The sequence below is a fragment of the Onthophagus taurus genome, chromosome 1 (assembly GCF_036711975.1).
Source record: "Onthophagus taurus isolate NC chromosome 1, IU_Otau_3.0, whole genome shotgun sequence".
Taxonomy (NCBI): Eukaryota; Metazoa; Arthropoda; class Insecta; order Coleoptera; family Scarabaeidae; genus Onthophagus; species Onthophagus taurus.
Window position 1 is genome coordinate 34,880,761 of NC_091966.1, and position 25,874 is coordinate 34,906,634.

Sequence of the window (25,874 nt, forward strand, 5' to 3'; positions counted from 1 at the left end):
TAATATGTAAAAAATTCTTATTAAAATTAAAAAATTAATTACTTGATTACAATTTGAAGATGTAAAACTGATTCTTTCAATTCTTTATCGATTATCTTTTCTAATTTTAAACCATTCTCCTTCTCAATTTCCATTAATTCAATTGATCTTTCTTTAATCGTTTTAAATCTCCATTCGATAACTTTTAAATGACAATGCAAATAGTTAAATATATTAATAAATAATCCGTCTCCCGCGGAGATATCATTAACATAAACGCTTTCAGCGACCAACGAAATAATTAGCATCCAAAAATACGATTGATTCGTGTCATAATTAAACGGTAAAATACTTCTCGTAGGTTGTTTGTTAATTATAATCGATTTTTTTATATCCTCTCCTTTTATAACGATCATTAATAATGTAACGAAAAAATTACCATACAATATTATAGTACAAAGTATAACCAGGATGTAAAATCCGAATGATATGATTAATCCCCTTTTTTTGCTCGTTTTGAAAAAATCGTTTTTGAATTTTTTTGTGGGTATTTTTTGGTATTCAAATTTTTCATCTTCTAGTAAATTTAATAAATCAATGATTTCGCGTCCTTTTAAAATTAAAAGCAATGCTTTTCCATATCCGGCAATTTGAGTAGAAACGACGTTTAACGATTCTGATAAAAGTTGGATGTTTTTTCGGTCGTAAATCATCGCTAAAATTTCTGTTGGAAGGAATAAAACGTGCACGATTATTATTATTAATTGATAACATTTGTAGATGATTTTTTTTCGGTTTGATTTTGGTGGAAGAAATCCAGCAATAATCATTAAAAACTTATTGAAGCAAAAGAAGTCTTCGGTTTCGAACATTTTTGAAACTTGAATAAAATGAAAATTGCTTTTCATTTATATAACTATCCAAGGTGTAATTTTAATATAATTAAGTACGTTTTACTTGAATATTTAATGATAGATATGTTATGTGGGACTTGTAATAACTGGTTATTAAAACTTAATTGGTATTTTAGTAATAAAAATTGAAACGAAATTGTATCCGGAATGTTGTTATTATTAATATATATATTTTTTTTTACAAGAATCGATTTTACAATTTTTTTTAAAAATATATAATAAAATTTCGAATTTCCTTTCACATCTAAGTATCACAATACGTTTTTTTATTTGTGTCTTTTTCGCCTAATAAACGCACAAATTCCAGGCATAAAAATACAAATTGACATTTTTAACATTTTTTTTGCTTAATTTTTTTAATATAAATATTAGAATTTAAAAGGATTATTTTCATCTTTAATGAATCCTAAGACTTTTCTTATATTTAATATAATACATTTTTCACAAAAATTATCTTTAACTATATACAAAAAATTCTTTAAATTGTCTTTCATCATTCTTAGTTAATTAATTTGTAATCAAACAATACAATTGACTTTTAAAAAATCATTATTTTTTTAATTCGATTTATTTACACATAATCGGAAGGAACACTAACTGTTTCACTTATAGATGCCAATCGTGGCGGTTGTCTCCTATCTCCATTATTACTACCACCTTCCCATATTGGCAATGTAGATAACCCAACGACTTCGTATGCTCGATCTGGAACTGTCGTCACTGATAAATCAGAATAATACGCGCTACTTGGAGCACTAGGCGCATCTGGATCCGTGTAAGCCGAATTTTGATATGCAGGACTATTACTGTTTACGTTACTTTCTTGGTCTAATTCCGCGTAAAGAGCTTCATCCATGTGTGTGTAATGGTTCTCAGCAGGGGATGTTGGTGAATCCAATTGAGATGGAACCGGAGTTGTTCTACATGATAACCAAGACCATACGCCGTTGTTACTTATTGGGTTATTCGGTGGATTTGGATAAGAAGATTGAGTGATTGTACTGATTTCTTTGTCGTCGGGTGTACTAATTGGAGGACGTGTTCCATTTCTTGATGTTCTATGAGGTGGACGACTTCTATTACCTTAAAATAAAATAATAAATTAAAATTATTTTTTATTATTATCTTTGTTCTTTATTTAGAATAAAATGTTCAAAGGTTATACGACTTAATCAAATTTTCATATTTTCGTATTTTTCTCGATATTTATGCATCTAAGAACAAAAGTGAGAGAGAGCAATATTGTTTTAAATTAAATTTGCTATATCTTTTGTTGCAAAAGTTTTTTTGTAAAATGTTCCGATTCCCGAGTGTTACTATTAAAAGTTGTAAAACAACAAAATTCTTACATTCGAATTTTTCTTGATATTGACGCATCTAAGAGCAAAAGTAAAAGAGAGCACTATTGTTAAGAATAAGATTTGCTATAACTTTTGTTCTAAAAGTTTTTTTGTGAAATGCTCCGATTTCCGAATGTTATCATTAACAACTTGCAAAAAACAATCAATTGACCAAATTTTTACATTTTCGTATTTTTCTCGATATTTACGCATCTAACAACAAAAGTGAGAGGAGCAATATTGTTATAAATAAAATTTGCTACAACATTTGTTCTAAAAGTTTTTTTGTAAAATGCTCTGATTCCCGAGGTTTACCATTACAACTTGTAAAACAACAAAATTCTTATATTCGAATTTTTCTTGATATTGACGCATCTAAGAGCAAAAGTGAAAGAGAGCACTATTGTTAAGAATAAGACTTGCTATAACTTTTGTTCTAAAAGTTTTTTTGTAAAATGCTCCGATTCCCGAATTTACCATTAACAACTTGTAAAAAACAACCAATTGATCAAGTTTATATATTTTCGTATTTTTCTCGATATTTACGCATCTAACAACAAAAGTGAGAGAGAGCAATATTGTTATAAATAAAATTTGCTACAACTTTTGTTCTAAAAGTTTTTTTGTAAAATGCTCCGATTCCCTAGTGTTACCATTGCAACTTGTAAAACAACAAAATTCTTGCATTCGAATTTTTCTTGATATTGACGCATCTAAGAACAAAAGTGAAAGAGAGCATTACTGTTAAGAAGAAGATTTGCCATAACTTTTGTTCTAAAAGTTTTTTGTAAAATGCTCCGATTCCCGAATGTTACCATTAACAACTTGTAAAAAACAACCAATTGATCAAGTTTATATATTTTCGTATTTTTCTCGATATTTACGCATCTAACAACAAAAGTGTGAGAGAGCAATATTGTTATAAATAAAATTTGCTACAACTTTTGTTCTAAAAGTTTTTTTGTAAAATGCTCCGATTCCCTAGTGTTACCATTGCAACTTGTAAAACAACAAAATTCTTGCATTCGAATTTTTCTTGATATTGACGCATCTAAGAGCAAAAGTGAAAGAGAGCATTATTGTTAAGAAGAAGATTTGCCATAACTTTTGTTCTAAACGTTTTTTTGTAAAATGCTCCGATTCCCAAATATTACCATTACAGCTTGCAAAACAACGAAATTCATAAAATTTTTGTATTTTTCTCGATATTTATGCATCTAGCAACAAAAGTGAGAGAGAGCAATATTGTTATAAATAAAATTTGCTACAACTTTTGTTCTAAAAGTTTTTTTGTAAAATGCTCCGATTCCCGAATGTTACCATTAACAACTTGCAAAAAAAAAACAATTCGTACAATTATTACATTTTCGTATTTTTCTCTAGATTTATGCATCTAAGAACAAAAGTGAGAGAGAACAATATTGTTTTAAATTAAATTTACTACAACTTTCGTTCTAAAACTCCCTTTTGTTAAATGCTCCGATTCCTGAGTGTTACCATTACAGCTTGTAAAACAACGAAATTCATCAAATTTTCATATTTTCGTATTTTTCTCGATATTTATGCATCTAGCAACAAAAGTGAGAGAGAGCAATATTGTTATAAATAAAATTTGCTACAACTTTTGTTCTAAAAGTTTTTTTGTAAAATGCTCCGATTCCCGAGTGTTACCATTGCAACATGTAAAACAACAAAATTCTTACATTCGAATTTTTTTGATATTGACGCATCTAAGAGCAAAACTGAAAGAGAGCACTATTGTTAAGAAGAAGATTTGCTGTAACTTTTGTTCTAAAAGTTTTTTTTGTAAAATGCTCTGATTCCCAAATGTTACCATTACAGCTTGTAAAACAACGAAATTCATCAAATTTTCATATTTTCGTATTTTTCTCGATATTTATGCATCTAGCAACAAAAGTGAGAGAGAGCAATATTGTTATAAATAAAATTTGCTACAACTTTTGTTCTAAAAGTTTTTTTGTAAAATGCTCCGATTCCCGAGTGTTACCATTACAACTTGTAAAACAACAAAATTCTTACATTCGAATTTTTCTTGATTTTGACGCATCTAAGAGCACAAGTGAAAGAGAGCACTATTGTTAAGAATATGATTTGCTATAACATTTGTTCTGAAAGTTTTTTTGTAAAATGCTCCGATTCCCAAATGTTACCATTACAGCTTGTAAAACAATGAAATTCATCAAATTTTCATATTTTCGTATTTTTCTCGATATTTATGCATCTAAGAACAAAAGTGAGAGAGAGCAATATTGTTATAAATAAAATTTGCTACAACTTTCGTTCTAAATGTATTTTTGTAAAATGCTCCGATTCCCGAGTGTTACAATTACAACTTGTAAAACAACAAAATTCTTACATTCGAATTTTTCTTGATATTGACGCATCTAAGAGCAAAAGTGAAAGAGAACACTATTGTTAAGAATAAGATTTGCTATAACTTTTGTTCTAAAAGTTTTTTTGTAAAATGCTCCGATTCCCGAATGTTACCATTAACAACTTGCAAAAAAAAAACAATTCGTACAATTATTACATTTTCGTATTTTTCTCTAGATTTATGCATCTAAGAACAAAAGTGAGAGAGAACAATATTGTTTTAAATTAAATTTACTACAACTTTCGTTCTAAAACTCCCTTTTGTTAAATGCTCCGATTCCTGAGTGTTACTATTAAAACTTGTAAAACAACAAAATTCATTAAATTTTGATATTTTCGTATTATTCTCGATATTTAAGCATCCGAGAGCAAAGGTGAAGGTGAGCAAGAACTTCTATAAATGTATGAAATTATACAAAGAAGTATCTTCAAACTCTTTGCCGCGATTTCGAATACTAAGAACCAAATTTTGAAGTATCTAACAACGTTTGATAATTAAATGTTGTTCACCTTTACGTCGACAATTTTACATAAATATATCTGGTCTGATGTAGTTTGCCCAACAGGATATTTACTCATTAAGCACAATAAGAAGAAATTAACCACTTAACTGCAAATTGCCAACTGAAGTGTACTTAAAGAAAGTTGTTTACGCAACAAGTCATGAATACGTCCTAACAATTAATGATATCGATGTTTTTTGCCACATCATGGTAGAAAAGAAAACAATTCAAGACTACTCCTAGATTATTCTCGAATATTCCAGTTATATAAGTAGTGTGAACCTATTAGCTAACTTCTTTGGACAGAAAATTATGTGTAGCAAAAATAGAATTTAACGATCTAAAACCATACTCTAATGTTAATATGTCATGGACAAATAACTCTTGTATGGATATACGTAGTCAGAAAGTGTTGTAATATGTTATCAAGATAAACCAACCAATTTTCATTGGAACAATAGTTTCTGCTGTCAAATGGATTCCATTATCCGAAGTTGCAAAGTTTCTCCGAGTTCTATTCGCGTTATTATTCGTGATCCACTAACTCACATTATTAATAGAAGACACCAAATAAGGTAACTTAGAGAAGCGAAAAATAATGATTAACAACTTAGACTGAACTGGAGTGGGAAGTAAAACCAAATCACGTCTGCAATTACGTCTCCCCAATTACAGACAGGTTTTTTTCTCGTTACTTTAAACCACAACCAACAACTTGGTTCCCATACCAAGACTTTAAATTGTTATTATGGGACCGCTGCCTCTGGAGAATTAATCCAAATGATTGACAATTCAATTATCAAAGAAAACAATTAATCGTTAGTATGAAAAACAAACCGCTCCATAATTAATCATTGCCTCTAGATAGAAAGAGAAAATGTAAGTGTAATTAGGGATCTTATTAATGATGACGATTCGATCATTTGAAATTCCCGCTCAAAGCTCGCTTCGTACCGGTAATTACGTTGTGTTGTGTTCACTTTGTGCCCTGTCTACGAAAGAAGAAGAGATGGAAAGAGGAAGTTTAAAAGGAACGAGGATGTAAAAGGTTCGAATCGCCAACAGGAATCGCTCCGCGCGTTGTCTTGCGTTATAAACGTTTATTAATTTACCGGCCTTAATGCAGGTACCATTAACGTTCGACGTTTATTGCCACTAAGGTTAATTATTATTCAAAACAATCACCGGTAATGGACGTTCAGGTTAATTGAAAGAACCGTTTTCATGATGTAATAATGGAAACTAACGTTAGGATTTAATAAAAATTATTTAAATTCTTTGATATCAAATAATTAGAAATTTATATTGAGTTATTAAAAATATGTTGGTAATTGGTAATCGCAAACTTCACGTTAGTATAATCGCGTCATTATAACGTCAAAATTTGTGCCAATATTTAAATTTTAGTGTTTATTCGAAAACGTAAAGAAAAATTTGGTGAGTATATAATATTTAAAATATTTCTTAGTTTATACGATGTAATAATTAGAGTTGGATGTAAATTTCGTTTAAAATTATAACCATATTTATGATTAGGGAAATTAATTTTGGGGAAAATTTATGTTGGTATATCAACTTTTTAATTTAACCCTTTAATGACATCGGTACTTTAAAGTTCTGCCACTTTTGAAACTCATTAAGAACGTCTAACTGCTTGAATGTGCCTCGTAAGAAACATTTTTAAATTAGGAAAATCGGTTCCGATAGGCTGGTGGTTCGAAATAACACAACATTAACTAAAATGTTTGTAGTGTTTGTATTTGTATGTTATCTAAGATACTTTTTTGAAGATCAGGTGAGTGCAGTATGTTTAACTATTATTTCCAATAATAATTACGGTAAAATTTTGCTCCCTACATTAGCATACATATTTATAAAAATGATATATATTTTTAGCAAAGTACTGTCAGGAACCATGGACTGTCGAAAGCAGAACTGGTGGACTCAAATCGTGTTTTTACAGATGAGGAATTGGCTCAAATAATCAATTCCGAAGATTTTCATGAAATTAATTTTGAACTTTCTGATGTTACGAACTAATTAGAAGTTGAATTTGAAGATGATTCCGAAACTACGTGTAGCAATTACCCAATGATTGAAGTATGATTTACTTATACTTTTAGTGAATACAATTCCCAAATTTGTATCAATTTTTTTTAGATTTTTACAGATGACTAGCAGACGATATCAGTACAATGCAAAACGAATCTACTGTTTTTCCAGACATTGAGGTTGGTACTCAAATAGATGCAAAGACGGAAAGACTGTGATCATATAACCAATATACCAGATTAGAGGATACCAATTGGTGTGGTTGAAAATCCTTTTTGGGATTGTCATACAGCAACAGATATTTTTCTAAAAGTTTTGGGATCATCTTTGATACGACATATCAATCAAATTTATATGCAGTTCAGAATTCTTCTTGGAATAACGTTCATTTCTTGGAATAACTGAAACTTAACTGTTGGAAGAATTACTGATGAATCTTCATGTTAATGACAATAATCTGATTTCCAACAATAACACCGATAAACTATACAAGTTGAGACCTCTTATTATGGAATTGAATCGACAATTTTATACTCTCTACCATGGAACACATCAATAGACGAATCCATGGTCTTGTTCAAAGGTAGATCGTCTATAAAACTTGTCACTTATCGAATATCGCAAAAACCTTATCCAAGGATTAGCGAATCCAGTAGTCCAAAGAAATAGAAGCTCCATTAACACTAGGGGGTCAAAAAAGCAATGGAGATGGCAACACTTCGTGGTTTTCTCTGAAAACAGAGCTTGCTGCGAAATGTGCTCTACAAAAGGAGTTCAATTTAAACCTTTTTCAAGATGCAATGCATGCAACGTGTCCGTGTGCTGCAATAATAAATTTAATTAAACAAATAAAAATTTCTCCAAAAGGAAGTTAATTTCTAGTATACATCTGCCTACACTGTTGATGTTTCTCGAGGGTACTTTCTGATACTACCTTTTCAAAAATAGTTTGATAAAGTATAATCAACTCAGTAACATACTGTTGTGTAATCTTTACATACTATTCAAAAGAAAACATTTGAAGAAATATGTTTTTACCAGATTTTCCCATGATGGTCATTGAAGGGTTAAATGTTTAGAACTATAATTTAAATTTAGTTAATTTGATGTTTTTCGTTTAATTTCAGTGTCAACCGATTTGTTCAACAAAAAATCTGGTGAGTTTTTATTTATTAAGTATTTTAATAAACATTACGGTACTTACCATTTTCCCTAGTATTTTGTACCCTGTAACAAAACAAAGTCATTATTACCGTTTATTTTAATTTACATGAATCACATACCTTTTACAATGTAAAACTATTATCATTACTACTGCTCCTACTACCGCTGATATAACAGAAACTATAATAAGTGTAAGAACCCATCCTATTTCTCCCGGTGCTTCTGAAACAAAGTGATACTTGTTAGAGTAAATACCTAAAATTATCTTAACTCGATTTTCGATCGGTAATGACTCGCTAAAAGCTCTTATTAAGGGGGAGTGGTTTAGATAAAGTTTATGAAGAAGAAAATAGATAAAAATGGTGAAAGTTAAGTTCTCTAATCGAACCGTTTAAATCAGCTATTGAATTCTTACTAAAAGCACTTGTGGTTCGATTTACGTGTTTAACATCAATTGAAAGAAACGTTCAAGTGGCGTGGCGCGGAGAGATCGTAAAATTTAACGGTATTCTCCGCGGCGAACGGTCGTATCGAAATAATTGTTATCCGAAATGGGTTATCTCCGGCCCCGCAGGGAGAGATATCCTCATCATATTTATTATTAGAGGCTCCGCAAACCGTGGGTAGAAAATATTAAAAGGCGAGACGGTGAATGGGACATTGTAAAGGATGTCTTCTCAATGCAACGACATTGGGTCGTCTCTTTTGACGGCTTCCCACTATTCGCCCTTTTTTTCCCCTTAACAGTAATTGCTTATTGTTTAGAAAGATAACTGTCCGAAGGCGCGTGCATCCTCGACATCTCTCGGAAACGCCTCCTTCTTTTCTCTCTTTCTCCATCGGTGACGGTTACTTTTGACATGCGTCCCTCCGGCCTTCTTCTCTTAAGACACCGTCTTCTTCATCGCGTCGCAACCGCGCGATTGTTATCAATTACCTTGCCGTTTCGTAATTATGTCCACCTGTCAATTCGGTTTTAATAGAATTTTAACATTCAATTAACACTAGACGTCGTGCACGTTGGTTATGTTGAAATATCGCCGCGAAGAAACGTGGAATGATGGAAGACGAGATTCTCATTTTCAAAACGGTATTTCGTAAATCTTCGTAAAGATGAGAAGGCGTTAGAGTTAAGATAAAGCGTTGGCGTAATGTGTGATTTTGTAATAGTCTTGATTATAGGTATGTAGTGTAAATGATTTTTATGCTTTTAACATATTGATTGGCAGAATTCAATTAACCAACAACGCCCAGGTATTGAACTAGAAACATTCGGATTTAGCCGTACGTCTTTTAAGACGGCTAAACTCGAATGTTTTCAGTTCTAGGTGTAGTGTTAGTTCTAATACTAGTGCTAGTTCTAGTTTTAGTTGTTATTCAGTGCTAGATTGTTGTATATTTTTATTGAACTTAATGTAGAACTAACACTAGACTTAGAACTAGAATCATTTGGGTTTAGCCGTCTTAAGAGACGTACGGCTAAGCCCGAATGTTTCTACTTCTAGGTCTCGTGTTAGTTCTAGTGTTAGTGTTAGCTCTAATTTTAGTTGTTATTCAGTGCTAAATGTAAAATTTTGAAATAATGTTGATTATAGGTAAATAGTGTAAATGATTTTTATGGTTTTAAAATATTGATTGGCAGAATCCAATTAACCAACAACGCCCAGGAAGTGGTTGGAAAAGTTATACCACATTTGTGGTTATTAAAAATTTAATTCCAATCATCAAACTTATATGGTTTTCTGGACGAAAAGCTATTTGCCGTCGGGCGTTGAACAGATCCATTAGAAGATAGCGTAAAAGCGCGTATTGCATTCGGCGCTTGTGGTGGTCTTAAAGCAGTTGAGGCGATGGTAAAGAAAGACGTCGGCGACGTCGTCGTCGTCGTTTCGATGAAGATATTCCGATTGTATCGGCTTAATGTCTCCTGCCAGGACTAATTACCCGACCGAGGTGATTATCTCCTTAGTAATAAGCGCGCGAGCGGCCGTCTCGCAAGAGAGGTTAATAGCTGCGGCGACGGCGTAGAGTAATTGCAAGTCTCGTTTCGACGAAAAACGCTCGTCCCGAGTCCCGCTTTGATGCCGGTGTAGTATTCTCCATTAGCCTTCGCGGGTTGTAAGAAATTGGTACCTGTGCACGTTTTAACCGATACGTTCCGATTACTTACTTCTTCGGCAATCTCGACGGCCCGCAAGTCTTCGAGAACTAATCGCGATGGTTCTCAAACCCACCACCATATCATCATTATCGAGAAAGATGAACCCATTTTTTCTTATTCAGAAAACATCTGTTTCTTAAATAATAATTCCGACAAATCTTATTTAATTGATTTATTAAAAAGCACCTCCAAATATGGCGATAAATATGGATGTAATATTTAAAGATGGCAGGCAATGTACTCCACCCACATACACAAAGTCTTTATTTTACATATTAAGTGGTAATAATGAGCGACTAGGGGGTCCGCGGGTGGTTCCATTGTTTACCAGAAACGGTCCCAACAACTCAAGAGCTTGAACCCGCCCGTATTTAATACCGCATTGTTCGCCTCATTTACATTCGCCATTCGGCGGCCGGTTTGAGAGCGCAACAACGCGGTTTGCTGCACAATGTGTATTACACGCATTCCGATGCTCTAGCTCTTTGCTAGAGCACGTCTAAACAAAATTACAATAATCGAATACTCTCTCTATTCTTAGTTCGACTTCTAAGAATATCATTTTAGAAACTAGATTGAAACTAGATAGAATTAACATAGTTCTAGGTTTCTTGAAGACTTCATGTAATCAAATTTCTCAGATGAATGGTAGTGTAAATATCGCAAGCAAATACAAGAATTCTGAAATTAGGAAGTTGAACACTGATAAATTGATTCTAACGGAAAGGGACTACTGGAAACTGTGGGAAGTTCAAGAATGCATCCTTCGAGATGTATTTTAGAAGAAACCGGAAATCGTCTTCATCTTCTTTTTCTTCTTCCTTCTTCGTTTCATCGGTTTTGCTCTCATCAAGTCTGATAATTGCCATTCTTGTTTTTTGTTTTATTCCTTTCTTATATTTTCACTTCGTTCTCTATTCCATAAGGCTTTCCCCGAAATCCATCTAAATTTTTATCTCAGTTGTGTAAAAAGATTTGTATATTTTGTCTTATATAATTCTTATCCCTTTAACCCGCTTCTCCCTGTCACCTTACGTCTTCTCGCTGCCAATACTCAATTTCGGGATTTTCGGGGTTATGTTTATGTCATGAATTTACTATTTTTTGAAGAATAAGACTCGATCTATCGGTTGACACTGCAAGCACACATTCGATATTACAAAATTATATAACAAAAAAAACCACGAAAAAGAAATTAAATTAATTTTAAATTGTCAGACTAGGTCCCACTTTTACCACCTCTTGATAAATTTATCCGATAGATAAATCCAGCTCTTAGCCTATGAGAGTGCTTAAAACCGCCGTAACCATGGTAACTATCCTCTAGATAGTTTATCAGGAGGATGGTAAAAGTGGGTCTAGATGGAGTACACTGTTTGTTATGTTGGAGCGATTCATATTATTAGAAAAATGCGCACGTAAAAGAATGGTTGACATAAGAGCCCTTTCTTGTAGATTCATAGTACTTATTATCTTCATTAACTTATTAAAGCGTTAGTAACCATATTGGAACCGGCAAAGCTAACTGTAAAAGCCTTATGTTTGCGTTGTATTGCACTAGGAAAAGCAGATATAGCTTTACAATTTATGATAAATGAGATAGACGAACAAAATATGTTTGAAAATGTCTAAACAAAGACGACAAAGCCACCTGTTCAGGTAACTAAGAATGCACTCTTCAATACATTGATCCAGGAAATTGATATATTCAAAAATGGCGATAGTATGATAAAAATCTTCAATTCGCTTTTGAATGTTTGAAAACTATTCCACCAACAAGTATGGAATCGGAACGGTGCTTCTCTTCAACACAAAATTTAGATCTCGTTTAGGAAATAAAACAATAGATAAATAGATTGTTCTGCGACATTTCTTTAAAAATAGTGCTATCGATGATTGATTTATTTGGTTGAAATTTCTTGTATTACGGTTAGAATAAGCTGAAATGTTAGAAACACCTTGAACACTTTTTATTTATGATTACATATGTAGCCCAGAAATCCCGGGATAGAGAATTCTGATCCCGAAATCCCGGGATTGTAAAAACCCTTCTTGATTGCAATCCCTACTAGATGTAGCATAAAGTAAAAGTACAGTAAACAAGTATGCAAAATTCATTCGGAAATCTAAGCTAACAAAGGAAAGCTTTATAAAAATACAATATAATTAATAGGAGCTGACTACAGCAAGCAAAAAATTAAAGTTGCAAGATGTTACAACAAAAAATGTAAACGGTGGCAGTGTCATTGGCAAGTCCTCCAAGTCATCGAAGTAGTTCTAGGTCGAGTGTTAGTTAGTTCTAGTTTTAGTTGCTATTCAGTTCTTTGTATTCTTTGCTTGATCAAGGATTTGAGAAATGGCCGATCCTGTTTATTGCGCCCAACTCATTTAAGATTACAAATACGTGAATGTAGTCGCAATGTATACAGGATCATCTCATTGTGCATACGAGACTATCTCTACGGGCATGGTTGGAAAAACTGCTATGCAATTGTACGATGTTTCAAGGAACTTTAAAGGCATAAACCATGTCTTTTCTGAAAATGAATACTCCTTCACCTACTAATAAGAATTCTTCATCCCCAAAACCAGTTGCTTCAACACCTTAATCTCCGAATAAACTGGCAATCATAAATCCCAAACAATTAATCATACTTCCTAATCCACCACCAGCACTTGCTAAGGTGAAGCTCTCTCGCCAAGAAAGAATCAGCAAAAACTGCAAACCTAGCCCATAAAATATGGGAAGAATACGTTATTGCTACAATCAACTGAAAGACTAAAATTGTTGTATGATGTTGTAGATTGTTGTATGTGTTTATTGAACTACAAATAGAATTAACACTCGAGCTAGAACTAGAAACATTCGGGGTTTAGCCGTCTTAAGAGACGCAAGGCTAAACCCGAATGTTTCTCGTTCTAGGTCTAGTATTAGTTCTTGTGATAATTCTAGATAGCACTAGTTAGTAGTAGAGCCAGTAGATATCACTACGTTGCATATATTTATTGCACTAAAACAAAAGATTTATTAAAGATTATTAATTTATTGCAAAGATTGTTATATATTTTTATTGGACAACTATTGAACTCACAAATAGAGAACGCCATCTGCGTATTAGTCCGTAATATCGAGGTTGGTAAACATACAGTAAATGTTGATTGATAGGTGGGAATACAAGTAGTTCCGAGAAGGAAGAGATCGTCGTCATCACCGGCTCTGCGGTCAATTAAAAATGGGAACAATTTTATCAGCCCGATCTGGGCAATACTAATTGCTACATATACCACACACAAACCGGGGCCGAAGAGCGCGGCAGAGGCGCACGTGAGACGAGATTGAAGAGGACGATAGTCGCCCCACCAAAGGGGCTCCTTCAAAGGCGACCCGCGCGATTCTTGGAACTACAAATTGAAACTGTAATTGCGTTTTGAACTGCGTACACTCGTTTCTTGTATCCGCAACATTTTTTGTACTTTGCCTATTCGGTCGGAACCACGTCAGGAATCGAAACAACCTGTTTTTTTTTCTTTTCACTACGTCACGTAAATCACGCGTAAGTAACACAAACTTTTGTTGTAATATTTTTTTAAGGATGCTTGTTGAGGGCTTGTAATATAGTCGTTACGTCACGCGACGTCTAACAAATTACGTGTACGGGCGATCGCGAGCGCGCCTCATAAATCTTCTTTTGAGGCCGCCGGTAATTTTTTCCCCTCGGCGAACCGAACGCGAAGGATTTTTCGGGTGCGGGAGGGGCGTCGGTGGCGCCGGGGAAACGTGATAATTACGTCCGTAATGCCGCATCACGTGGCGTGGCTAATGGACGACGATCCGTGTGAACAAACTACCGGCTGCTCACATCAAAAAATAAAATGATTTAGTACAACAACACTTTCTACTTAAATTGGCTGAAACCAACATCGAAAAAAAAGTTTATTATTAATACTAACCCATAGCAGCATCTAACGTAAGTGAATTCCCATTTTGCCAAGCCCAAGAACAAAGATCGCAAGTGGTTAAACCATCGGGGGTGGCAGTATCATCAAGAAATAAAGGTCTGGGTGGTGGCGGAACAAAATTTCCACCAAAAAGACTAATACCACCACCGCCTCCATCACTTTCTAGTGGAAGAGGTGGCAGCGCCGCGATGTCATCTTCAGTGACACCGCTCCAAAGGTCCCCTTCGCTTAAATTACTACCACTGGGACCCGTCACCGACACCTGTAACAAAGAAAAAAATAAATTAATCGAAAATTGATAGTTAAGTTGAAACGAAAGTGTAAACTTTTTTCATTGTGATCACTTTAAGAGTTAATAGATTATACCTGTTGAGTAATAGTCACAAGAAATCCAATTTACAACGGTAATCGTTACTTAGACGTTAATTGACGGGTAAAAACGTATAGCTATCTCTTCGAAATTCGCTTACGCCGTGTCAGGGAGAAGAAGAAAATAACTTAGAACTCAATTACCGGGTCGTGCAACCGGCCAATTAAAATTATACCGGGGGACGCGCGTAAAACGAAAGACCCTCCGAAGCCTTCTCCGCGCATATAATTGGCAATAAAAGACGACAACATTACGTCTACTGGGTCCGGTATGAAGTAAAGCATTTTCTCGGCGTCCGACGTTCTCTTAATTTATAAATACTCACTGGACTCCCTACATTAACGCATAAGGTTGTTATTAACAGCGAAACTGACTGCCGTATAATTACTGATTACCATCTTTTTTTGATTTTTCGTAATGTTATTTTTTACTTACAGGGTTTGTAAAAATGATTACCCAGATTTTTTGGGAGTGGCTATATGATACAGAGTGAACTATAAAAAAGTGAAATAAATATTGGCTATATAACTTAATATTTTTTTTAAAGTTTCAAAATATGTACGAATAAATACATGATTATTGAGGTTAAGTATTAAATACAGTGAGGATTGAATTTTTTACTTGGTTCATTTAGTAACTCTGTTAAAAAACGATGACGAGTTTTGTCGGATTCTAAACACTTTAGATTTAAAACTTTAGACTTTACAAGAGCATAAATTCTTGTTGCATAAAAACAGTGTTTAAAGTTTTGTTGCTTTAAAGCAGCGAATCGTTATCTAATGAATGGCGACACCATCTTCATGTTGCTGTTTCTAGAGGCTATCCGCAGATGGTGTGTTATCGCCGTTACTTTCATCCTTGATAGCTGAAATGTAGTTATTTTCATGACAGTTGGTTACGTATAAGATCTGATTACTGTCCCAGCTAAGAATACCATATAACAATTTAATTGCGAAATGGTACGGATTCTCTCTGTTACCCTTGGGAAGTTTTCTTGTAGCAACCTGGATTTGTACAGCCATTATTCGACAGGTGCGTACCTATGTTACAGTGCTTTCATGGTCTAACACATAAATAGTCTTTTCTAACAACAGTAGATCTAAATATGACATATATGTTATGAAAGTGATATCTCCTCTGCTATCAAATCTAAAAGAAGTTATGAGGGTTTAATGTTTATTCTGTAATTTATGAGTTGTTCATCCCTATATACCGAACATATCTATCGATTCCTTGATAGCAACAGTCTCCTGAAACAGCAGGAGATTGTTTCCGCATTTGTTTCTATACATTTATTTCTCTTGCCATAGATTGTAAGATGACTAGTACTTGGATCTAAAAACTGTTGACCCATGTCTGCTATTGAATTAATAATATTTCAATAAACAGAGAAATGAATTTACCAGAATTATGTATATGTATCTTTTATGGTAGTTCAGAACAATTGGATTCATGAATGACAGCGAATACAGCGATGTTGAAATGATCTTTGGTAATAAATTAATATTGTTGCCGTTTAAAATAATAATAATAATAAACTTTATTTCTATAAATACAAAAAAGCATAGAAAACGTCAAAAAGAAAAAATTCACAATATTACATCATTGGTAAATTTACAGCAAAAAATTCGTTAACTGTGTACAGGGTTTTTTCCAAAAGATAGCGCTTTAGATATTTTTTAAACACATAGACGATCTAATTTTTATACTATTAGGTATGTGGTTGTATACTTTAACACAAAAATGAACAGTACTTTTTTGCACATTGGCATACTGAGTTTTTGGTGGCAGTAAATGATAATTTTCCATACCTCTTGTTCCATAACCATGGACATAACCATCTTTACAAACATTGCTGATTCAAAAATTATTATAGATGGTAGTGTTAGAATTTTATGATATTTAAAAACGGGTTTACGTGATTCTCTCATTGGGAGACCAAAAACTGCTCTCACACATTCTTTTTGAGCAATGAAAACGCGCCTTATTTCAACTGAGTGTCCCCAGAAAATAACCCTATATCTGAGTCGCGATTCTACACACGCATAACTCGCACTAATAGCTGCGCTGACCGACACTAACCGAGTAATTGTTCTCAACGCACAACACACACGATTTATCTTGATGGCCAGATCGTTGATGTGGTATTTCCATGATAGATTCGAGTCAATCCTGACTCCCAAAAACATGAGTACCTCATTGCAGGTAAATTGTTTACCATTGGATTGTAGATCTTTTGGTTGTTAGTTTTTACATTCCCAAACATCATAATGTTTGTTTTTTCAATATTTAGTTGTAGATTGTTATTAGAAAACCAGTTCTGAAGAACCGTAAGGTTGTTTAAGACTAGTGCCAACATCTGTTCTTCAATTTTTGCTGTTACGACTGCAGTGAAGGCATCTACAGCCAGTAGATCATGTATTATTTCGGGTAGATCATTGATATATAGGACAAAGAGAAACGGACCCAATATAGACCCCAGTGGAACTTTTCGTAGTACCCTCATCGAATCTGATGCCACTTCAGTGCCACTACAATCATAGGAGATATCTAATATCAGAGGAATCATATAAATCGTCTGTTATAGCCTCTGGATCTGAATGGACTTATTTTTTATTTAAAGGGAAAAAAGCTGTATGTGGTTACAATAGAAGAGATTTCATTTCTTGCAACTTTTATTATTACTAACATTATGTATTAAGTAAAGTAAAGACTCGGAACGATAGTAAATGCATATGATCGTATAGCGATGATCTGTTCTTAAACAAGCAATTGGTAAATTCTTTGAATACTGACCAAAGTGGGCTTGAGAATTAACTCTATGGTAAATTCGATATTCTCATTAACCGGTAAATGTACACATTTCCCTATGTACACCTATTCACTGTATGTACATCTATTCAATATTTTATGAATGGCACGTTCTGGACCAAGACAAAATAAGTCAAAATAAGGTTAAAAAATCTGTCAACATTTATGGTACCATCACCCTTAATGAACCCTTTGAAATGCCTCAATTGAGTTCAATTTGCTACCAATTAATACCCTTGGTACACTCATAACGTATACCAAATTTGGTTGTTCTAGTTTAATTTATTACGAAGACATTGAACTTTTTAAAAATTTAAGAGCCAACTTTGAAGGCCTATAACTCGTCAGGTGTACAACTTAGTATAGAGGTAAGTTACTTTAAATCATCTTAATTTATTGTCCTCTACATGTCCCTGCTCTGTGTCGGTTCTTATGTGAATCACCCTGTATAATACAGGTGCTACATTATGATCTTTTAAACTAAAGAAAGTAGCAAGAAGCAAACCACGAATTTCCATGGAAAATACTTAAAGATTAAATTACGAGGTACGAAAAAAAGTCTATGTGTATACTTGATATGTATGGTATTCTACAAGAGATTGGCAAGTTTACAGTATAACTTGCCACTTCCTTTGACATTGATGCATCATCACGGACGTTCGTGCTTCTTTGAGCATGCAGAACAGTTTATCTTAATTTAAAGATCTAAATGTATCTTCGATAAATTGATACTTTATTTGTAATATCACACAGGCTTATATTTTGTTCAGTTTAGTTCAATTAAAAAATATATTTGATTTAACTTGGGTTTTCCGCCAAAAAATTGTACAATTTTCAACGATGAAGCAACCCTAATTTGCTCATTGAATAGAATCCGATAGTCGAACACTTCCTTGTCCGTCCTCCAATCTTTTGTTCACATTCGAATCGAACAAACACCATTCGCGGCATTGCCTTTCACTGATTATAAAGCACCAATCTTTTCAATACTTTAATATTATTATCCACCATTATAAAACTGGTACTAAAACTAGATTCACCCTATTAAGATGGTGCAACATTCTGCGAAAAGTTATATTCGATCGGCGTCGAGTATTGTACTCGCCTTTTCGTTGTTTATTGTTACCCATTGTCGTTGAAAATGAGGTGTAATTGAATGGAATTGTGGCCGTGCTGTGTAACTTTATGTGGGACATTGCTCGGTAATTTATTTTGCCCTCTTGAGAGGTGCTTGTTTGAGAAGTTTTACCCAATCGGTCACAATTCAAAGAGGTTAAAACTTTCTCTTATATCCTTTCGATAGTAATTTAAAGGTATTTCTCATTGTTATATCGATTCTAACGTAATCTTTTATTTTTTTTTCTTTTGTTAAGATTTTTTTCTCTTAAGATTAAAGTAAAAATTCTTCTGCTGCCACATGCCATGTAATTAAACCTGCCATTAGACGCCGTGTTACGTGTGATGGTCTATGCATAATTACCGGGTGTATAACGTCAGGTTGGATAAGACACACGGACGTACGTAAGTAACGCTATAACCCGTCGTCTTTCTCTCTGCTCGAATGTATCTTACAACTTGACAGTTTCCAGAAGTAATTGCGCGAGAACATTATAGTTACACGTTCGTCTCGAGGAAAATTGTTCTTTGTTTGATCTTTCAAGTTTTAACATGTCTTTTTGCTACTTCAGAAATAATTTCAAGTTATAATAATTCGGTTTGGTCGGTTGCCTACGATAATTATTAATAATTGTATTAAAATAAATAGAAATCGAGTCTAATTGCTATCACAATTGTCGACTTTTTTGATTAACCTTCGATAGACGTGTTCTTTTCGCGCACGGTAGCTGGTCACGGTTTATTATCGCCTCGTAAAGTTGTACAAAAAATATTAACGCTTCATACTTCAACGAATATAATAATTAGTTATGGAATGTTAAGGATTGTTCAGAATCAATGGGGTGGAAAATGGCTAATGGTGTTTAATGTAGTGAAAAAGAAACATTAAGGAAGATAAAACTTATTTATTTTATTTATATCGATTTGAATGTAACTTGCAGTTTCTTAAATCGGCTAATGATGGTCCGCGAAAGTCTTAAACTTTCAATTACCATTAAAAATGTTATGGTTACGGCCGGCTTAAAGGTTAATTGTAAGCGAAAGCTTGGGCTAACATAAATGTATTCCCACATCAACAAACCATTCCTTTCCACAAAGGAATACCGCTTTGTGGTAATTAAAGTAATAATAAGACCTAACCGTTCATCTTGTGTGCAATCACTCATGAAATTCGCATTTGCAAAATTGTATAAATGTACTATTTAAAAAGGATAAGAATCGAGTTGGTTTACGACATTCTTAATAATAGTACATTGCTGACTTTATTCTCTAAGGCCCACTTTTACCATCTTCCTGATAAACTATCTAGAGGATAGTTGCCATGGTTACGGCGGTTTTAAGCGCTCTCATTGGCTAAGAACTGGATTTATCTATCGGATAAATTTATCAGGAGGTGGTAAAAGTGGGCCTTAATGTTTATAAAAAATGTTATTACTACAACTACGGTGAATTGTTTTATAACATGCTCCGATTCTCGAATGTTGGTAGTGACAACTTGAAAAAGCAACAATTTTCATATTTTAGTACTTTTCTCGATATTAACGTAATTGAGAGCAAAAGTGGAAGAAATTAATATTGTTTAGAATAAAATTAGTTACAATTATTGTTCTGAAAGTTTTAGCATTAATATTAACATCTTATGAATTATTTGGGTTAATAAAAAATAAAAATCGACAATATACAGGGTGATTTATAACATACGGCATATAGCAGACTAAAAGGGTAGCTACTAGGGGCCAAATTAAAGATATTTTCATAATAATGTTTTGACCACAACTTAATAATCACAAAGATATAGAACGTTAAAGTTACGGTATTACATTACGTTTAAATTCAAACTGCGAATATTTCGGGGTTACTTAAACAATGCATAATTAACAAAAATAATAAAATCTTTGTAATATAGCAGTTACGGCTATTTAAAAATTTGTTAAAACGCTCAAAAACTGCTGTTTTTTTGTTGAGAACCGCTGATACCATGCTTTTATTGCTGCCAATCCAGTTGACTTGGTTACTTAGCAGCGGACATGTCATTTAACAGTTCATAAACAATGTCATTTAACGTCAAAATTAGAACTATTACAAATCAAAAAGTACAATGGCACTTTACAGTAACGAGGAATACGTAGATGTGTTTATTGTTTATGGAGCTGCTGGAGAAAACGCTGCACATACAAGAGATCGGTATTTGAAACGATTTCCGAATCGACAGATGCCTTCAGAAAACACTTTTCTTCGGTTAGTTCAGCGGGAAAGAGAGACAACCTAAGAAAGGTCTTGGTGGCGGTAGACCAGACAGATATGGAGTGAATGTAGAAGAAGAAGTTCTAGAAATTGTTGATGCAGATGCAAGTACTAGTACTCGTCAAATTTCTCGCCAACTCGAAGTTTCCCAGAACTTTGTTTGGCGTACATTGAAAAGTAATGGTTTATACCCCTACCGTTTGCAAAAGTTGGAAGGATTGATTCCCGCTGATTATCCTTTGCGGCTGCAATTTTAGAGCAGCCAAATAATTGTTTTAGAGATTTTGTAATTTTGCATTTAAAACATTATTATTAGATGTTTCATAAATTAACATCTATCATTTCTTTTAACAAATTACGTATTATCTAAAATAACAAAACTACTGAAATAATAAATTGTGTAGTTTTACAGCTCCTTCAAAAATGAGGATGGCGTTGACAAGTATTTTAATTGTTCTTTACTGTATATCAGCGGTTCTCAAAAATGTACATTAAATTATTTAAAAAAATAACATGCGATATCTATGTAACTATTAAGTTTTTAACAAAACATTATTCAGAAAATCTCTTCAGTTTTACCTCTAGTACCTACCCTTTTAATCTGCTACGTATGTTATAAATCACCCTGTATATTATATAAATTCATTTGAAAACCTATATCTAAACCGATAGGTTGACTAGGAATAGCCCGGCATAGGTTGACAACGCTGACTGTGAGTTGGCAATTGCCAATAGAAAACCTGAAGAAGCACGGCTAAACCCGAAACTTTCTATTCTAAAAACATACAACAATTTAATGCACTAGATTAATTGTACTAGACATATAACTAGAAATATTCGGCTTTAATTTAAATTTTTAGAGACACAGAGTTAGTGAAATTCGAAATATTGAACTTCGAGTTAGGTTAATTTCACTACATTTGAATTTATTTCTTTTTAACATTAACAGAAAACGAAGGGTTAACGTCCTTTCTCATTTTCTCTTTTTCTCTCCTTGAATTTTCTTGTACACTTCTTATCGATTTATTTATTTCTTTTCAACGCGCGATTTAATTTAACAGTCTCTTTAGAGTCGGTCGGTTTTCGCGATAAACGGCGGCGCCTAAAGTTACGACACGCTCCTCTCTTCGGCACAAGAACCGAACGAAGAAGGCTCGTATCTCCGTTACCTCCGTCGCAGATGGTAAATCACGAAGATAGCGCCGCCGTTTCAAAAAAACTGGTATTCACCGTTGCGGAGGCCCGATAACGCTTCTTCTCCTTCAATCGCCTTCTTCTTATTGGCGACGAAGCGAATTTCTCGCTTTCGGTGGTAATCTAATAGCCCTGTCTCCTTTCTTTACAGATACGGTAGTTATATGACCCGCGAATAACCCGTCTCTTCAAAAAAATTATTACTTTGTGTGATGTGTTGAAGTTATCTTAAGTTGAGTAAGTGGTTTCGTGATGAGAAATTTTGTTGTGGAAAGCTTTTGTGAGAGGAATTTGGATTTAATTACTTCTTTACGATGATAAATTGGAGGAAATATGTTTGAAAATAAAAAATGTTAATGAATATGTTTTAATTCTATTTTGGAGGTGGAGAAATGGGTAATCATAAAAAGGTTTAAATTGTGTGTCGTAAACGTTTCATCACATAAATCTTTTATATTGAGTATAATTAGATGCTATGTATGCTTTAGAGTTAAGATGGACGATGGACGACTGCAGATGGCTTATAAATGGACGATCCAGTTATACATATTGTGTTCCATATCTAAACTCTTTGGTGGTCTTTGAACTCAAGTATTGCAGAATGCTTAGTTAATCTTATCCCTATGGGAAAACTTTATAGTTGTATTCCACGAGAAATTGTATCAAAAATACCTAGATAGTATAGACACATCGACTAGATCCAGCTGGTGCAGTGAATGGAATTTATTAAATCCAGCATTGGTATAATGCACTTCATACCATAACTATTATATTACCGTTATGAAATTTAGCTGCAGGAACTATTCCGTCGACATTGTATCGGTTCATTAAAATGGATAATTATTTGTAATGAAACTTGAATGTTGCGTACACGAAGCTTCATATATCGAGTGTACTTGTACACGTGCAATTTAGCGCGTATACCATCTTTGAAATGCAACAAAGCCGACTGGTGAGTTGAGGTTATTATTTAGAAATAGCCGAGAGGCTACCACCGTTAGATGCCGATATCGGGTCGTCTGTGCAACGGATACTCACGACGCAGACCGGTGCCCACTTAATTATGAGCCGGGAGAAGTTTTTCTTCCTGGAAACCACACGGGCGGGAAAGTACAAAAGAGCATCTTGAAAGCCTCACTCTGGCGATGTTTTCAAAACGTTAAATGGTATCCAATTATCGCCGTAATAAATCACTGTGTTGTTGCATTTACGACAACGACGACGTCTAAAATGTGTTGTTATTTGAATGGGAAATTTAGAACGTCCACTCTCTAATCAGTGTTTAGAAACCTTTAGAATCCTTTTTTTTTTAATGGTTGATGAAAGGAAGTCGGAAAAAAAATCTCTTTGAAAAAAGATCGTTTCAAAGAAATAAATGATAGAAGTTGTAATTGAAATGACCGTCGTTTATTCGACCGATTAGATTTCGAGGGTTCAAGAAAGAAAAGAGTGAATTCCTGGTGGGCGATCCTCTTATCGTATCACTTGCGTAAATGGGACTTTTAATTTTAATTAATGGCTTTGGATATGAGAGTAATTTCTTGGTATGCGGTAGCCGAAATTGATTAATAATTCTGCTCGTTAAAGGTGTGACTGGATCGGGTTACTCGATAAAAACCAACAACCACGATTTATAGCAATCACAAATTTCTTTCTTTCTTACTAACACCATCGGAATCGAGGATATTAAATTTAATCTGATCTCGACTCGATTTAACACACCTGCACTACTCCCTAAAATTGCGCAACAACAATGTTCTTCGTGTTGACGTTATTTTACGCCATAACTCACACCGGGCACCTTTCACCTCTTCGAAGATGGCAGCAAAAAGAACGACGGCGAGCCCATTGTCTTGGTCGGGTTCGTTCGGACATTCGGGGTACCACAACTACGGGGCCCGCTTGCGAATCAGATTAAGCCATTACCGGACATCGGCGAACGTGATCGATCATGACAATGGTGATTTATGGGTCATAATTACCGTATCTTTTATATATCGTTCGCCCCGCGCGTTCAGCCCACACCCTAAGCGACGTCGGCGCCTTTTGCACCAACCCGATTGTAACGTGGGACGACGCTCCGCAATAAAAACATGCACAATGGACGCTATTTTATTTTTGTATTAACTATTCCCGAAGAGATGGGCGTCAACCACAGTGTATTACTATTGTAAAAGTCTACCATCGACAATTGTAATGGAATAAACGAAAAAAAAGATATGATTTATTTTGTATTTTCTCATATAAATACTTAAATAATAATGTTAAATTAATAGGTACTAAGAGTGTGGAAGAAATTATGCAGGTGCACTTGAATAATTACTTGTATTCTTCATGTAGATGGGAAATGAATTGTAGTAAAACGATTGTATCTTGCATAATTCGTTTCTTCAATTTTTTATACCTTAGAAAGTATATTCTTAACTAAATTCGTTATCCCATATAAAGGAGTATCTATTATATAATAGCTGGAGCTAGATGACTGTCTATAAAATAATAGCGTAATTTCCTGCCGTTGACCTGTTATACTATGCGAGTAACTTCCTGCTCCGACGTTATATTTTGTTGTAATAGGCGTTATTATGACGCTATTACGGTTACATGGACGGCAATTTGTTTGCACTTGCACCGGTCTATCATTAAAAAATAGTGCTGTTCATCGTTTGTAATAAATTCGAGTAAGTGCTAAAACTAATATTTCATAAATTCTCGGTTGACTTGAAAATAATGTATAAGGTGTGGCGGAGAAACTTTATATTTTGAAAAAAATCTTATTCGACATGCTAATATAGCAGTTTGTTGATAATCTTGTCCAATCATTATGATGATTAATGGGGAAATGTACGTTTATATTTATATATTCAATTATTTATGATTATACATATATTCATGATCATTTTATTGAAATATGAATATGGGAAAAATTCTTCATATTCGAACACACACTGGGGTGTTTAAATGATAACCTTGCTTCATCAAGTACTTTGATAATCATACAGCCGGGAGAACTAATTTTCCTGCATTAGAATGTAATAATCTAAGACTCGCATGTTGAATGCTGAAAAAATTATTTCATTAAACATTCATCGTTTAAGAGGTCTCCTGTTTCAATTTTGTTCGTTTCAAAAATATAAAAACAGATATGGTGATAATTAGTTTGTACTGGTAGTGACATAACGATATAAATATTGAAAGGATTTAGTATAGGGAATTTAGTTTTGTTAAGTTTTCATGTTTGGAGTGTGCCAGCGTAACGAGGATGTTATATGTATATTATTCAGTGGGCGGTAGCGAATGGGCCGATTTTACAATAGCACGTATTTGGGTTTGCCATGAGTGGGAGGAAAACGGATGCCGACTCTTATCAAACGATTGCAAACCCTTTTAGTTGTAATGGAGAGTTAGATGGGATCACAACATGTGTTTGCTCTAATAGCTTTTTATAAGAATGCGGAAATTACATTCAGTATTACAATTCAGTATTTATCACAATAATGGTATTCCATCGGTTTAGGCAATTATGACATAAATTAGATAAGTTCAGGTTATTGGTTCACCACAAGAAGAGTTATTAAGAGAATAACTCTATCTTTCATAAATTATATACTATTCACAATATCCAAATATCTTTATATGTATTTAATTACTCCTATTACTACGAAGAATCAAGCA

The 25,874-nt window shown here is 33.8% G+C and overlaps 2 protein-coding genes across 3 annotated transcripts in view; one reads left to right on the forward strand and one right to left on the reverse strand.

Moving 5' to 3' along the window:
* Nucleotides 1-1,029: 1,029 nt before the first annotated feature.
* Nucleotides 1,030-25,874, reverse strand: part of LOC111425788 (uncharacterized) — a 59,905-nt gene continuing 35,060 nt past the window's right edge. The window contains exons 2-5 of one of the 2 annotated variants that reach the window (XM_023060039.2): nucleotides 14,459-14,729; nucleotides 8,466-8,565; nucleotides 8,387-8,409; nucleotides 1,030-1,976 (exon numbers count right to left, since the gene is read on the reverse strand). In XM_023060039.2, coding sequence (XP_022915807.1) covers nucleotides 1,465-1,976; nucleotides 8,387-8,409; nucleotides 8,466-8,565; nucleotides 14,459-14,729 — 906 coding nt within the window. In that variant the 3' untranslated portion in view covers nucleotides 1,030-1,464. Of the gene's footprint in view, nucleotides 1,977-8,386; nucleotides 8,410-8,465; nucleotides 8,569-14,458; nucleotides 14,730-25,874 lie in introns of both variants that reach the window. The other variant, XM_023060038.2, reaches the window with a different exon arrangement.
* The window catches only part of LOC111425786 (L-lactate dehydrogenase-like), a 158,352-nt gene continuing 138,935 nt past the window's right edge, over nucleotides 6,458-25,874 (forward strand). Inside the window, exons 1-2 of the mRNA XM_023060032.2 lie at nucleotides 6,458-6,567; nucleotides 8,310-8,339. The gene's annotated coding sequence lies outside the window, so the exon portion shown is untranslated. The remainder of the gene's footprint in view (nucleotides 6,568-8,309; nucleotides 8,340-25,874) is intronic.